General features: G+C 39.4%; 1 protein-coding gene across 5 annotated transcripts in view; it reads left to right on the top strand.

The window, feature by feature from the left end:
- The window catches only part of LOC131354259 (hyccin 2-like), a 74,916-nt gene that overhangs the window by 52,187 nt on the left and 10,039 nt on the right, over positions 1–12,690 (top strand). For 3 of the 5 annotated variants that reach the window (XM_058391682.1, XM_058391684.1, XM_058391683.1), the window contains 5 exons: positions 4,245–4,340; positions 7,868–7,984; positions 11,471–11,558; positions 11,805–11,961; positions 12,294–12,419. In XM_058391682.1, the coding sequence (XP_058247665.1) occupies positions 4,245–4,340; positions 7,868–7,984; positions 11,471–11,558; positions 11,805–11,961; positions 12,294–12,419 (584 nt within the window). The remainder of the gene's footprint in view (positions 1–4,244; positions 4,341–7,867; positions 7,985–11,470; positions 11,559–11,804; positions 11,962–12,293; positions 12,420–12,690) is intronic. The other 2 variants (XM_058391685.1, XM_058391686.1) reach the window with 2 other exon arrangements.

Genomic DNA, 12,690 nt, shown 5'->3' on the forward strand with positions numbered 1-12,690 from the left:
AAATAAATAAATAAATAAACTGTTGGAGCTGGTGTAAAGCAGGTTACATAACTAAGGTACTCATGCAGGTCTTAAATTCTGCTTTAATGTGTTTACAAAAAATATATACATAGTAGATATCCTGTTGTTTGGATATTCTTTCAACATGCACTATAAATTCAGACATAATTCATTTATTTACTCATCAGCATGAGGGTTCAGTTCTGTTAGCAAAAATGTTGGGGTTTGTTTGCTTGCCTTTTTGTCTGTTATGTTTGCTTGCATGGTTACTTGTTTGCTTGTTTGTTTCAGTGTTTGAGTGTTTGCTTGTTTCTTTGCAAGGTTTCTTGTTTGTTAAAGTGTTTGCTTGTTTGTTTATATGATTTCTTGTTTAAGTATTTGCTTGTTTGTTTTTGTTTGTATGCTTTCTTGTTTAACTGTTTGTTTGTATTCTTTCTTCTTTGTTTAAATGTTTGCTTGTTTGTTTGCTTGCTTGTATGTTTGTTTGTATGCTTTCTTGTTTGTGTTTCATCATTTGAGTGTTTGATTGTTTGCATGGTTTTTTGTTTGTTTGATTATATGCTTTCTTGTTTAACTGTTTATTTGTTTGTATGCTTTCTTGTTTGTTTAGGTTTTTGCCTGTTTGTATGCTTCCTTGTTTGTTTAGGTTTTTGCCTGCTTGTTTGTATGCTTTCTTGTTTAAGTTTTTGCCTGTTTGTTTGATTGTATGCTTTCTTGTTTAACTCTTTGTTTGTTTGTATGATTTCTTGTTTGTTTGTATGCTTTGTTGTTTGTTTAGGTTTTTGCCTGCTTGTTTGTATGGTTTCTTGTTTAAGTGTTTGCTTGTTTGTTTCAGCATTTGAGCTCGTGCTTGTTTCTTGGTTTCTTGTTTGTTTGAGTGTTTGCTTGTTTGTTTGCTTGTTTTTTGTTTGTATGCTTCCTTGTTTAAGTGTTTGTTTGTTTGTTTGTTTGTATGCTTTATTGTTTGTTTAAGTGTTTGCTTGACTCTAATATACATCTTATATTTTATAGTGTGTCTAGCATGTAAGCTAGGTTCTGAACTCTGCCCCGTTCAATCTGTATTCATCAACGATTTTCTGCCTGTTTTTCTCTTTAAGGCAGTTTGATCTCAGAGTTATCCCGACATTTGTTTTTCTAACCGCTTGAATTTAATCTCTTCCATTGATTTTGGAGTGTTGATGTGTCTCGACCCGGAGAAAACAGAAAGAAATATTTGCAATAAGTTCAGTTAGTTTTTTTTTTTTTTCCTTCTACCTCTAGAACTCAGTATGAAGTCAGTGAACATTAAACGTCTGTTCTGAAAGGAAATGAGCGACACTGATTGGATTGCACATTACAATACATTACAGCTGCTTGTGTAATTACACGTTAATAAACTATTCATTAAAATCCAGCGCTTTGGACCCAATACATCAGAACACATGAGATTATATATACACTGGTTTTATATACGTGTGTGTGTGTGTTATGCTCATTAAAATAGAACCACTAGATCCCGACATTTCTATTGATTAACCCACACTAAAGTTTGTGTGTGTGTGTATGAGAGAGAGAGAGAGAGACAGAGAGAGAGAGAGCTTTGCATTCCCTGCATAGCTGAGTAATGGACCGTGTCTTGTCCGTCTCTCCAGCTGTGTGACCTGCAGCAGCATGCAACCAGGGATATCTGGCCAAAGATTTCAAAACAATATTATTTCAGAAATTCTTTTAGTAGCTTGCTTTCCTTTATTCTTCCTTTATTTAGTAGCTTTCTGTTTCTGTTTTATACCTTATTTACTAGCTATTTATCGTTCCTTTATGTAAAAAAAAAAAAAAATTCTCTTTAACTGTCTGGCTGCTTACATGGTTATTTATTTAAATTATTTATTTATCTGTGTATTATTTAATAATAACAATGAAGGTAAAAAGTTGCAGAAAATGTAGTGTTTTAATGTTGCAAGCATATTTTTTTTTTATTCATTTAACCATTGCATTACATTGTCAGATTTTATATTTATTTATTTATTTAACACTGACCTGAGTCTCATACTCAACTTTGATACCAGTAACTACAAACTACAACTAGAACTGACAGATCCTGAGAGTTTAAGTTCATTCACAGGTTGATATGATGTGGTATCTGTGATAACGGTCTAGTTTATAGAGTGTTGCAGCTCAGGCACGCTCAGAGACACCAGACTTTTTTTCCTTAGGCATCTTTAAAAAAAATATCTCTCATTATAGGCCTATAAAACACTCAGACGTTACAGACTGCGCTTTTCTACCGAAAGCAGTAAAGGTCATGTAGACAGTGCTTGTGTAAAGAACCACGCAGAAGATCTCTGATTGTTTCTGCTCACTAGCACCACCTGCATGTGTTTATGGTATTGAGGAGTTACTCTGATGTACACACAGGATTTTTCTCTCTGTGGATCGAGTCTGGCCTGCAGCAGCACAGTAATCGATAGCACTCGCTCTGAACAAAGGGTCAGACCACTCCGAATCACACAAAAGAAAAGATTTGAAGGCAGTTGCTTCGCTGTTGGGTTGCATTAGACAGTATGTCATTGTGTCTTATAGCACAGTGCTGTCTAATTCTCCGTTCTGATTGGCCAGAAGGGGTGCTGATTTTAAATGGACTTTTCACAATGGAAATTATTCCCCCCGGGTCATTGTAAACTCTGTTCCAGTCCTGGGTTATCTTGTTTTACAATTCCTCACTGCTTATATATTCAGGTTTAACAATGAACTGTTCAGTCCTACTCCCTGGATTAGCCTTCTTATTTGTGATGTCACCAGCCATGATTGGATAAAACCTGCTTTAAATAGTGGCTTGTCTCGCACTTTCACATCAGTGCGAAAAGATCCTCCTGATATGCACAAAGCCAGGAAAAGGCAGAATGTCACCCAGCTGAGGATGAGGTTCCTTTTTTTTTTGAGTCTTGAAGTTTCTTCCTCCTATCGTCTCAGGGGTTTTTTTCAGCTCTGAGAGTTATTTATCCCTAAACTTGCTCTTTAGGGATTAATTCTAATTTACATCCTGACTTTCTGTAATTCTGTACAGCTGGTTTGTGATACACACTATGCAAATAAAATAAAACTTTTTAACTGCAGTTTATATTGCCGGATCTCCGTGATCCGTGTGTACAAAGCACACAATCTTCATCTGTCCTGTTTCTAAGCATCTAGCCGTAACATTCGAACACAGCAGCCTTAGCTCCAGTGGTTAAGGCTCTGGGTTGTTGATCGGAAGGTCGGGGTTCACTGCCAAGCTGCCAGTGTTGGGCAATTGAGCAAGGCCCTTAACCCTGTCTGCTCCAGGGGCGCTGAATCATAGCTGCCCCTGTGCTCAGACCCCAACTTCCTCAGCTGTGATATGTGAAGAAAAGAATTCCACTGTGCTGTAATGTAATGTGTGGTGATAATAAAGGCTTCTTCTTCACACTGTACACGTTTGCTGCCGTAACTGTACAAAGCATTTGATATGAAGCACACAGTTTCATCTGACCTGTTGCTAAGCATCTAGCCGTAGCCGGCACTGTTGGGGTTTACACTACAAAATCCTGCTTCAGGGCAGGGTTTAATAACCCCAGGTTGAAAGCGCTGCTCAGCCAGCCTCTAGTGTGAAGCATTCCTCTATCCAGGGCCCAAGGTTTCAAAGCTGGTATTAGAACACTGATAATCCTGATCATATTTCCAGCTGTTCATATTAATGCACTGCTTCTGATAACTACCCGTTTCTATAGTAACAACTGGCAGGTCATTGTGATACGGTGCAGTTTTCTGTCAGGAGACGTTTCTTTAGTGGTTTTGGAAGAGTCTCCAGCGTCGCTGCTTTATCAGTCAGAGCTGAAGTTCTCAGGACAGATGGTTTTGCGGGTTCTCAGGAACAGCCTGCGTTTCGTATTACCTTTTTAACTTCAGTACAGGAAAAGAAAGTTAAGCTGGTGAGAGAAGAACTGTTCACAGGTGCCAAGTGATGTGACAGGAACCTGATTTGGGAAGTTCTACATTCTTGTAGCTTGTACCTATAAGCTGAGAAAAATTAATGACAACCTTATTATTGATTATTTTCCTATAACAACATGCCCCAGTGTGATGTTCTTTATCCTATTGGTCATATTGCAAACCAAACACTGCCCACAATATGTGTGTGTAAGCACAAAATGGTAAACCTGGCAAACCTGGTGTGTGTGTGTGTGTGTGTGTGTGTGTAAATGCCTTTGCCCTGCTGTGAGCTGATTGCTATTCCTCTGTGTTGTCAGGTTTGAGGTGCTGTGTTTCCTCATGCTGTGCTACAACTCGGCCGTGGTGTACATGCCCTCCTCCTCATACCAGGCCGTGTGCCGCATGAGCTCGAGGTAAGACGTGTCATCATCAGCCCACAGAGTTCACCCAGACACACACCAGCTTTAATATACTGCTGAGGTCAAGACACTGCTGAGGCTCGGTCACAGATGTGATGTTGAGTGATAATCAATAGAACACACACACACACACGCACTCTCACACACTCTCTCTCACTTACACACACACTCTCAACATACTCTCAAACACACTCGCGTGCACACATACACATACTCTCTCTCTCACACACACACACATACTCTCTCTCACACACACACTCTCTCCTCACACACTCGCTCTCACACACACACTCTCTCTCTCTCACACACACTCTCACACAAGCACTCACACACTCTCAAAGACACTCACACACACACACTCTCTCACTCACACACACACACTCTCTCACACACACTCGCATGTGCACACACATACACTCTCTCTCTTACACACACACATATACCACATACAGTATACACTCTCTCTCTCACACACACACATACAGTACACTCTCTCTCTCTCTCTCTCTCTCAGCTTGCATTACCTATAACTCATTAATCTTCTAATACATTAAAAAAAAATGTGAATCTGAAAGCATTTGAACATTAATGACCCAATCATTCTATACCACCACATTGTGTACAGCGTTACACCATGAGTTCATATCTCAACTCTTTCTCATTTTTAAGTGAATTTTACAAATTTTTACATTTATCCATCCATATATCGCCTTACCGAAGGGCTTTGAACTCTCCATCAACAAATACATTAATACTGCTTCATTAGGCCACAGACTAAGAACATCATCAGTCTAAAATCTCTGTTGGAGGAAAATATAGTAACAAATACATAGACAAAACAAAGACATAAACTTTTAGTTTTTAAGTTTAGTTTTAAATATTTCTGGAGGATTAGGTCTTAAGACGTAGTTTGAAGGCAGCCACTGACTCACCTAGGCCTTAAAATACACTGACCAGGCATAATATTATGACCACCTGCCTAATATCATGTTTGTCCCCCTTTTGCTGGAAAAAAAAACAGCCCTGACCTGTCCTGCACTGTGTATCCTGACACCTTTCTATCAGAACCAGCATTAACTTCAGCAATCTGAGCAACAGTAGCTCGTCTGTTGGATCGGATCACACGGGCCAGCCTTCGCTCCCCACGTCCATCAGTGAGCCTTGACCCATGACCCATGAGCCATGACCCTGTCGCCAGTTCTCCACTATTCCTTCCACTTTTGATAGATACTGACCACTGCAGACCGGGAACACCCCACAAGAGCTGCAGTTTTGGAGATGCTCTGATCCAGTGGTCTAGCCATCACAATTTGGCCCTTCATCACACTCCCTCAAATCCTTACACTTGCCCATTTTTCCTGCTTCTAACATCAACTTTGAGGACAAAATGTCTAATATATCCCACCCACTAACAGGTGCCATGATGAGGAGCTAATCAGTGTTATTCACTTCACCTCTCAGTGCTCATAATGTTATGCCTGATCGGTGTAAGTACACATTATAAAAACTTTATAAGTGATGAGACCTCGCATTACACACACACACACACACACACACACACAATCACAAAAACTTTTGTGACAGCTGTGATGGAGTGCCTCATTAGCCCTCAGCAGGATGTTGGAGTCTGAAGATGTTTTTTGTGTCAGATTCTCGCTTCCTGCACTTGACCTGAAAACACATTCTATCGCTTATGTGTGTGTGAAGCAGTTTGACACATTCACCACATGGTACATCATTAAACAGTAATAGGCCATATAGTAAAGTAAGCCACCCATCCACACACACACACACACACAGGAAGTTTTAATGAAAGGTTATTTGCAGGTCAGTGTGCATTTAAAGTGCTACCGTTCAACTCAGGTTGTGTATCTGTCAGTGGTGGGCCGTCAGGGCCAGCAAGGCCTTCTCTCCTGGCCTAAACAGCAGTGATCTGAATCACTGACTTGCATTTTAATATATTTAATATATTTTTCCATGAATGTGTATTAAATTATTCCCAATAGTCTATTCTCTACATTTCATAGCTTTTCTCTCGGTTGCGCTGCTTCCAGTAGTGTATATTTATGATAAGAGTATTTATCCAATCATATTTCATCTAGTGGCTGACATCATGCGTTGCCCGGCCCTTTAGAATCAATAGTGCAGGCGCCCGTAGCTTAAAATAAGTGGCAATGAAACTGTTCCATTAACCAATCAGATTTCAATTTGGGGTCACTGGGGCCATCTAGCAGGCATACGATTACGTCAGCAATTTCCCGTCCTTTAATTGGATTTTTTATTTTTTTTTGCTGGAGTGAAAGGAAACTTGTGAGACTGAATCGGGTTAATTTGTTTTTTTTTGTAATGTAATTTTATTCATGTTCGCTACAAGAGCCTGTGACACCACTCACTGTTACATACAGTGTTTCTATATTCTCTGTGTCTCATTTCGGATGCTGCGTCCTCCGGAGATTGCGGTTTGCAGCATTCGTCATTAAGAATGTCTTTATTGAGAAAAGTAACCGTAATAAATTTGACTGTTTCTTGTGAGGTGTGAAATACTGTAGACTAATTTCTTTTTTACTTTGCTATTTAACGGTTGATTAGTATCTATTGCCGTGGCGTCATGATGCTATAGAGGTGGATTAATTCAGGAAGGACACCAGTGAAGGCCTAGGTGTGAAATGCACGGCCCGCTACTGCTATCTGTAGCTCCAAATAACCTTATCTGTATCTGGGTCTATCCACTGTCTTTATTAGGAACACCTCTCCTTGCCTTTATTAATTTATTTATTCACTTATTTATTTAAATGTAAGTCTATGTAACGTAAGGTCAATTTGTGTTTTTATTCCTTACTTAGCACACTATTTCTGAGATGGACAAAAGAACACAAGTCTTATGTTTCACTACAGCTGTGTGTGTGTGTGTGAGACGCATCCGATTATGAGGACTGCTTTCTTTTCCCCCCTCTTAATAACACTTTGTCAGTTGTGAATTTAAGATCTTTATGCTTGCCACACGATCAGCTGAGTAGAAAACTGCAGGAACGTGCAGGTATACTGGTGTTTCTAATAAAGTGGACAGTGAGTATATATGATTTTAGCTCCGAGTGAGCATGGCCTAAGCCAGGTTTTGTTTCCCCCAATTAAATTGAACCCTACTCACCATTCTAAAGCTGGGGATAAAAACTTAAACAGATGTCTCAGCATGGTTTATGACAGCGTGGTCATTTCCTCAACCTCAGCTTCATCACTCCACTTCATAATTGGTCTGTTTTTATTTTTAGTCCTGCTTGCACAGTTATTATTTTTGTTTGTGTCCGCCTGCAGTATTTTCGACTGAACATAGTTTCCCAAAATTTAAAAACAAAAGTAGGACAAATTCACAGCCTCGAGACCAGCGAGTTAAACTCATCACATGATCAAGTTTTTCTTTGTCCTGTGTACTCTGTGTATCTGTATAGATGGATTTATTCGCTTTATGCCCTTGTATCAGCAGGAACTAGCCTCTCATTGTGAGTGTTGTGTGTATGTTTCAGGTTGTGTGTGTGTGGGTTTCCACGGCAGCAGCAGAAGACGTGGCGTGAACCCTGTAACCGCGTGCTGCTGGACCCTGAGTTCATGGTGCAGATGCTCACTGCCGTCTATCATGCCATGTAAGTGCGATACGTATACATGACAGAGACCAGGCTAGACAGCACAAAATTCACTAACTACAGCAGCGTGTGTCTCTCTTGCATTGACTTCTAAAGTTGTTTCGTTTAATGATTGTGATAAACAGGATTTTTCATAATGTATGTAAGGTATTTGTGTTTTGGAAATTGGATTTTAAGAATTATTAGCTAAATGAGATTACATCCACCTCCACCATGTGTGTGTGGAGTTTGCATGTTCTCTCCATGCCTCAGGAGTTTCCTCCAGCACTTCAGTTTCCTCGCCAAGTCCTAAGACGTGTTCTGGGCTGATTGGCATCTCTAAATTGTTTGCAGTGTGTGAATGGGTGTGTGTGTGTGTGCGATTGTGCTCTGAGATAGACTGTCCAGGATGTACTCTGCCTCATGCCCCGAGTCTCCTGGGATAGACTCCAGGTTCCCCACAACCTAGTAGGATAAGTGGTGTAGAGAATGAATGAATGGATAGATAGATAACACACACACACATACATAAATCCTACTCTAAAAATTGTCGCGGCATATCTTGACATTTTTGTTATTTATGCATTGTTATAGAAGTTTGTTTAAATTATCTTCATAGACGATAAATTCACAGCAGTGAGAGGAAGCACTCACATGGCACTCTGTATACAGTGATGGATATTTTAGACTCGAATCTCGTTATATCACACACACACACACACTCATATGCTGTAAATTACAATCAGATAAACACTGACCTGTGACTCTATGTCTCTATAAAAGGGTCTGAGTTTGAGACAGTCGGTTTCCAGAGCACATCTCGTGCCACGTTATCGGATATAGGAGGCACCAGTGGTATTTTTAGGCTCTAAACACAGATGACACACTGACTACTGGATCCAAATTATCGGGATGTCACGTATGTGGCCAGGACAGTCTCTTTCCAGAGATCTTCCCTGTTGTCAAGAAGCCTCAATTAGCACCACTTTTATTCCATTAGCTGGAGGAGCAGTCGATTTCATTTAATCTGGATGCGAACAAGTTAGAGACGATAATGGAGTCCCTGCTCTGATGGCTTTTCTGTGATATAAGGAGGAAAGACAGGGAGAGAGAAAGAGGGCAGGAGCAGATCGATATACTTCTTGGACGTCAGTGAATTTCATTTTTTACTCAGACGCCACTGCAGAACAGTGAACAGAACAATTGTCTCAGTCCAGGTTTCTCATTATGGCTCATTAACATGGCAAGCTGCAGTATTTACTGATTACGAATACTATAAGTATAAGTGTCATTCTTTAACCCTTTTGGTACCTGTACCCCAGTCCTTCATCCCACCGCTGTTTTCAGTCAGTACAGACAAATGAAGTATTTTATCGCTGCTGATATAAAATGAGTCAGGACTCTGTTGGGTTTCGGTGTGAGATGTGTGATTTTCCCTCTGTTGGATAACCTTCAGATTTTAGATGCTTATGAACAAGCAGTTCATTGGTTTGATATCATCATTTACTTTCAAGATAGAAGATTTGTGAAACATTTGTGTGAAAAAACTCATTACATTAAAAAAAGAAATTCATTCATGGGAAAATGCAGACCAGAAAAGGGTGATGTTAAGTGCCCAGTGATGGGTCAGTTAATCAGTCCCTTTAGGGTGCTTTTTTGTTGTTGTGTTTTGTTTTGTTTTGTTTTGGGTTTTTTTTGTTGTTTTTTTTTTTATTTTTTTATTTAATTTTAATTTAATTTTTTAATTTTTTTATTTTTATTTATTTTTTTTATATTTTTGCAAAAAATTTAGATTTTTTTTCCCCCAAAATTTGTACCTTTTTTTATGCAATTTTGTGGAAAACTACTTGAATTGCAAGTACAGGATTTTTTTCTTTTAAACTGCTACCAGCGAAGACACAAATGTAATTATTTTCTATGAATGCTGTCCTCATCTTCGATGCACATGAATCGAATAGAACTTTCTGAATGCGTGTTGTAATGCGAATCGTTTTGAGAAATCGCAAGCTCCTCCGAATCTGTTGCTTGATTTTGGATTCATCTCTGCAATTTCTTGTAGTCTCACTGAAAAACCTGAGTAAAAGCTTAGTTCCTATTAATTCTGCAATGTTTTAAAAAAAAACTCCAATAATTGAAATTGAAATAAATTCAAGGCTCATTGCTCAGATTTTCATTTCAGAGAGTCAAATCAAAGAAAGCTAGGGCAAGTGCTAGAGCTCGTTAATGCTACAGTGTCATGAATAATACAGGACAAATGAGACTCCTTTGCATGTCCCATTACACCACTACAGACAAGATGCGGTGTGGCAAGAAAAGAAAAGACCAAAAGAACAGCTACACTTACATCTGCATTGTTAGCGTACATAACAATGACTGAACACTGCACCGTCCTGCCTCCCGTGTACGAGTGTAACACTAACACTGATCAAAGAGCGAGATTTCAGATCCTCCCAGTTCCCCTCCTCTGTGTTTGCTCGGCTTGTTGGCTGTAGATGAAACACGAATAAGCATCTCCGAGCTTCACTGAACAAACACACATCTACCTGATCACAGCAGCTGGCAAGACGCTCACTACCTACTGCTTTTCATCAGGAAAGGCAACAGAACCAGGACTTTCTGAATTCATGCTGCTAGTGTATGTAACCTCACACTTACCTTACTTTATTAATTACAGTTACAGCTCGGACGTCCCAGTCCAGCTGAGATATTAATTAATTTTGCTGGCATTAGAGATGTGTATGTATATGTAATTATACAATACGTGTAGCTATAACTAATATCTACACACATTGGATTTTATTAACTACAGTTATTATATATAACTGTATAGTTATTTCTATATAGTTATTTCTTTTGTTAAAATTAACCCCTTATCATATAGAGGGGGTGTATATCACTAGAAATAAACCACCACTCATCATATAGAGAGGGTTGAGGCAACAGAAATATTAAACCAGCTGCAAAAAGTGGTCAAAAACTAATGCTGATGAAGGACAAGAGGATGAGTCAAATCAAAATTTCAGATCTACAAGGTGTATCAGCAAGGCAGATGTGCAAAGTTATTTATTTATTTAGTTATTTTATTGTTATTGTTATTATTATATATTTTATATTTTTATGTTTTACATTTTATGTTTCTTTTTCTTTTTTTTTTTAAACAGTTGTACTACAGGCAATCTGATTATTGCTTATTTTATTAAGGTGCTTATTTTTTTATTGTATTTTTTTTTATATTATTTTTGCTTATTTTTCTAAACAATAAAATGTGTTTTCACGTCCGTATCCTCCATCAAGTATTGTAATATGATGCTTTTTATTTTAATGAAGCATTGGCACATTGCTGCAGTACAAGATGAATGAAACACTTTGAGGATGTGCTGTTAATGGGAAATATCTTTTATTATTTTTATATCAGGTCATCTTACATTTGTGTTTTATTACATACTGAAATGTACCTTTTTGTTAAAGTCCTGTTTGCATGTTATATATGTGTGTGATCTGTTGCAGTTATAATGGCGAGTGGGATCTGGGCAGAGAGGCACTGGATGATATCCTGTACAGAGCTCAGCTGGAACTCTATTCTGAGCCTCTACTGGTAAGAACTCATACAATTTCCTGAAGGATAATGACTAAAACATAGGTTTGTTCAATATACACTATTTGGCTATATATACATATATATATATGTATGTGTGTGTGGATAGCTGACCATTGCGATTCAGAGATTCGATTTTAATGGTAATCTTGAGCTGGGAAAATGAATACTAACATGCCAGATCCTCCAAATGATGTGCAGTGATCCAGTATCAATATCTCCCGCCCCTTCTTCTTCCTTCATTAGTTGGGGAACGCGATGAAGAACTCCTTGCCGGACAGCGCTCCGGATGGCTCTCGAGGGAAGAAAGTACTGCAGGTGGAGGTGACTCCGACCGTCAGGAGGATCTCTCGCTCCGCAGTTACTGCAGCCTCGATTCGCAGGCTTCGCTGGAAGAGAGAAGGTAAGACAGCTTATCAGCTCCGGGTACACTTCATAACCTCCCCGTTATTAAAAATTGATTTTGACTCTTTTTTCCCCCCATTTGTTTTATTTTTATTCTAATCTCTTATCTGTCCAAGTCATCACTTTAACTGTTTCATGTTGTGGCTTTGTTGTAATATTGCACTGTAGCATCTCTCTTTTTATGGTTGTTCCTGTTATTGTTCTCTTGTCTGATTTTTGTACACTGCTGTGACACCAGACAGAGGTTCCACTGTCTCCATCGCTTTGCGGTGGAATAAAACACAAACAGCACTAAGGAGCATGTTTCCATCCTGTTGTGTTGAATCACAGATTGTTTTGACTTCTCGACCGAGGCTGAGTTCAACCTCTCCATCCGTTCCGGTCTACATGCTTCACCGGAGCCGGCAGCCAATCCTGTGCGAGGAGGGAGGGGCATACTCACAGTCTCACTTGAGGGTAGGCGGTCCGGGGGAGGGGGCAGGGGAGGGGCTAAGCCAACAATCGAAGCAGGGGAATTATTTGCCTATTTGGGTACCAAAGCTTCCCCAGACTTTCCAGCTTTGCTTGGAACTAAATCTGTCCATTCCGTCCCTGTAGTGTTATGCAGGTCTGGAAAAGGTGGGGATAGATATACGTGCATGATACCCCGGCATTCTACTAATCAACCTTTGAGCTTCGGCGCTGCCTGTTGGTCACTGACTGAGCATGCTCAATGAGTTCTGCTGCT

Source organism: Hemibagrus wyckioides, linkage group LG06 (genome assembly GCF_019097595.1).
Source record: "Hemibagrus wyckioides isolate EC202008001 linkage group LG06, SWU_Hwy_1.0, whole genome shotgun sequence".
Classification (NCBI taxonomy): Eukaryota; Metazoa; Chordata; class Actinopteri; order Siluriformes; family Bagridae; genus Hemibagrus; species Hemibagrus wyckioides.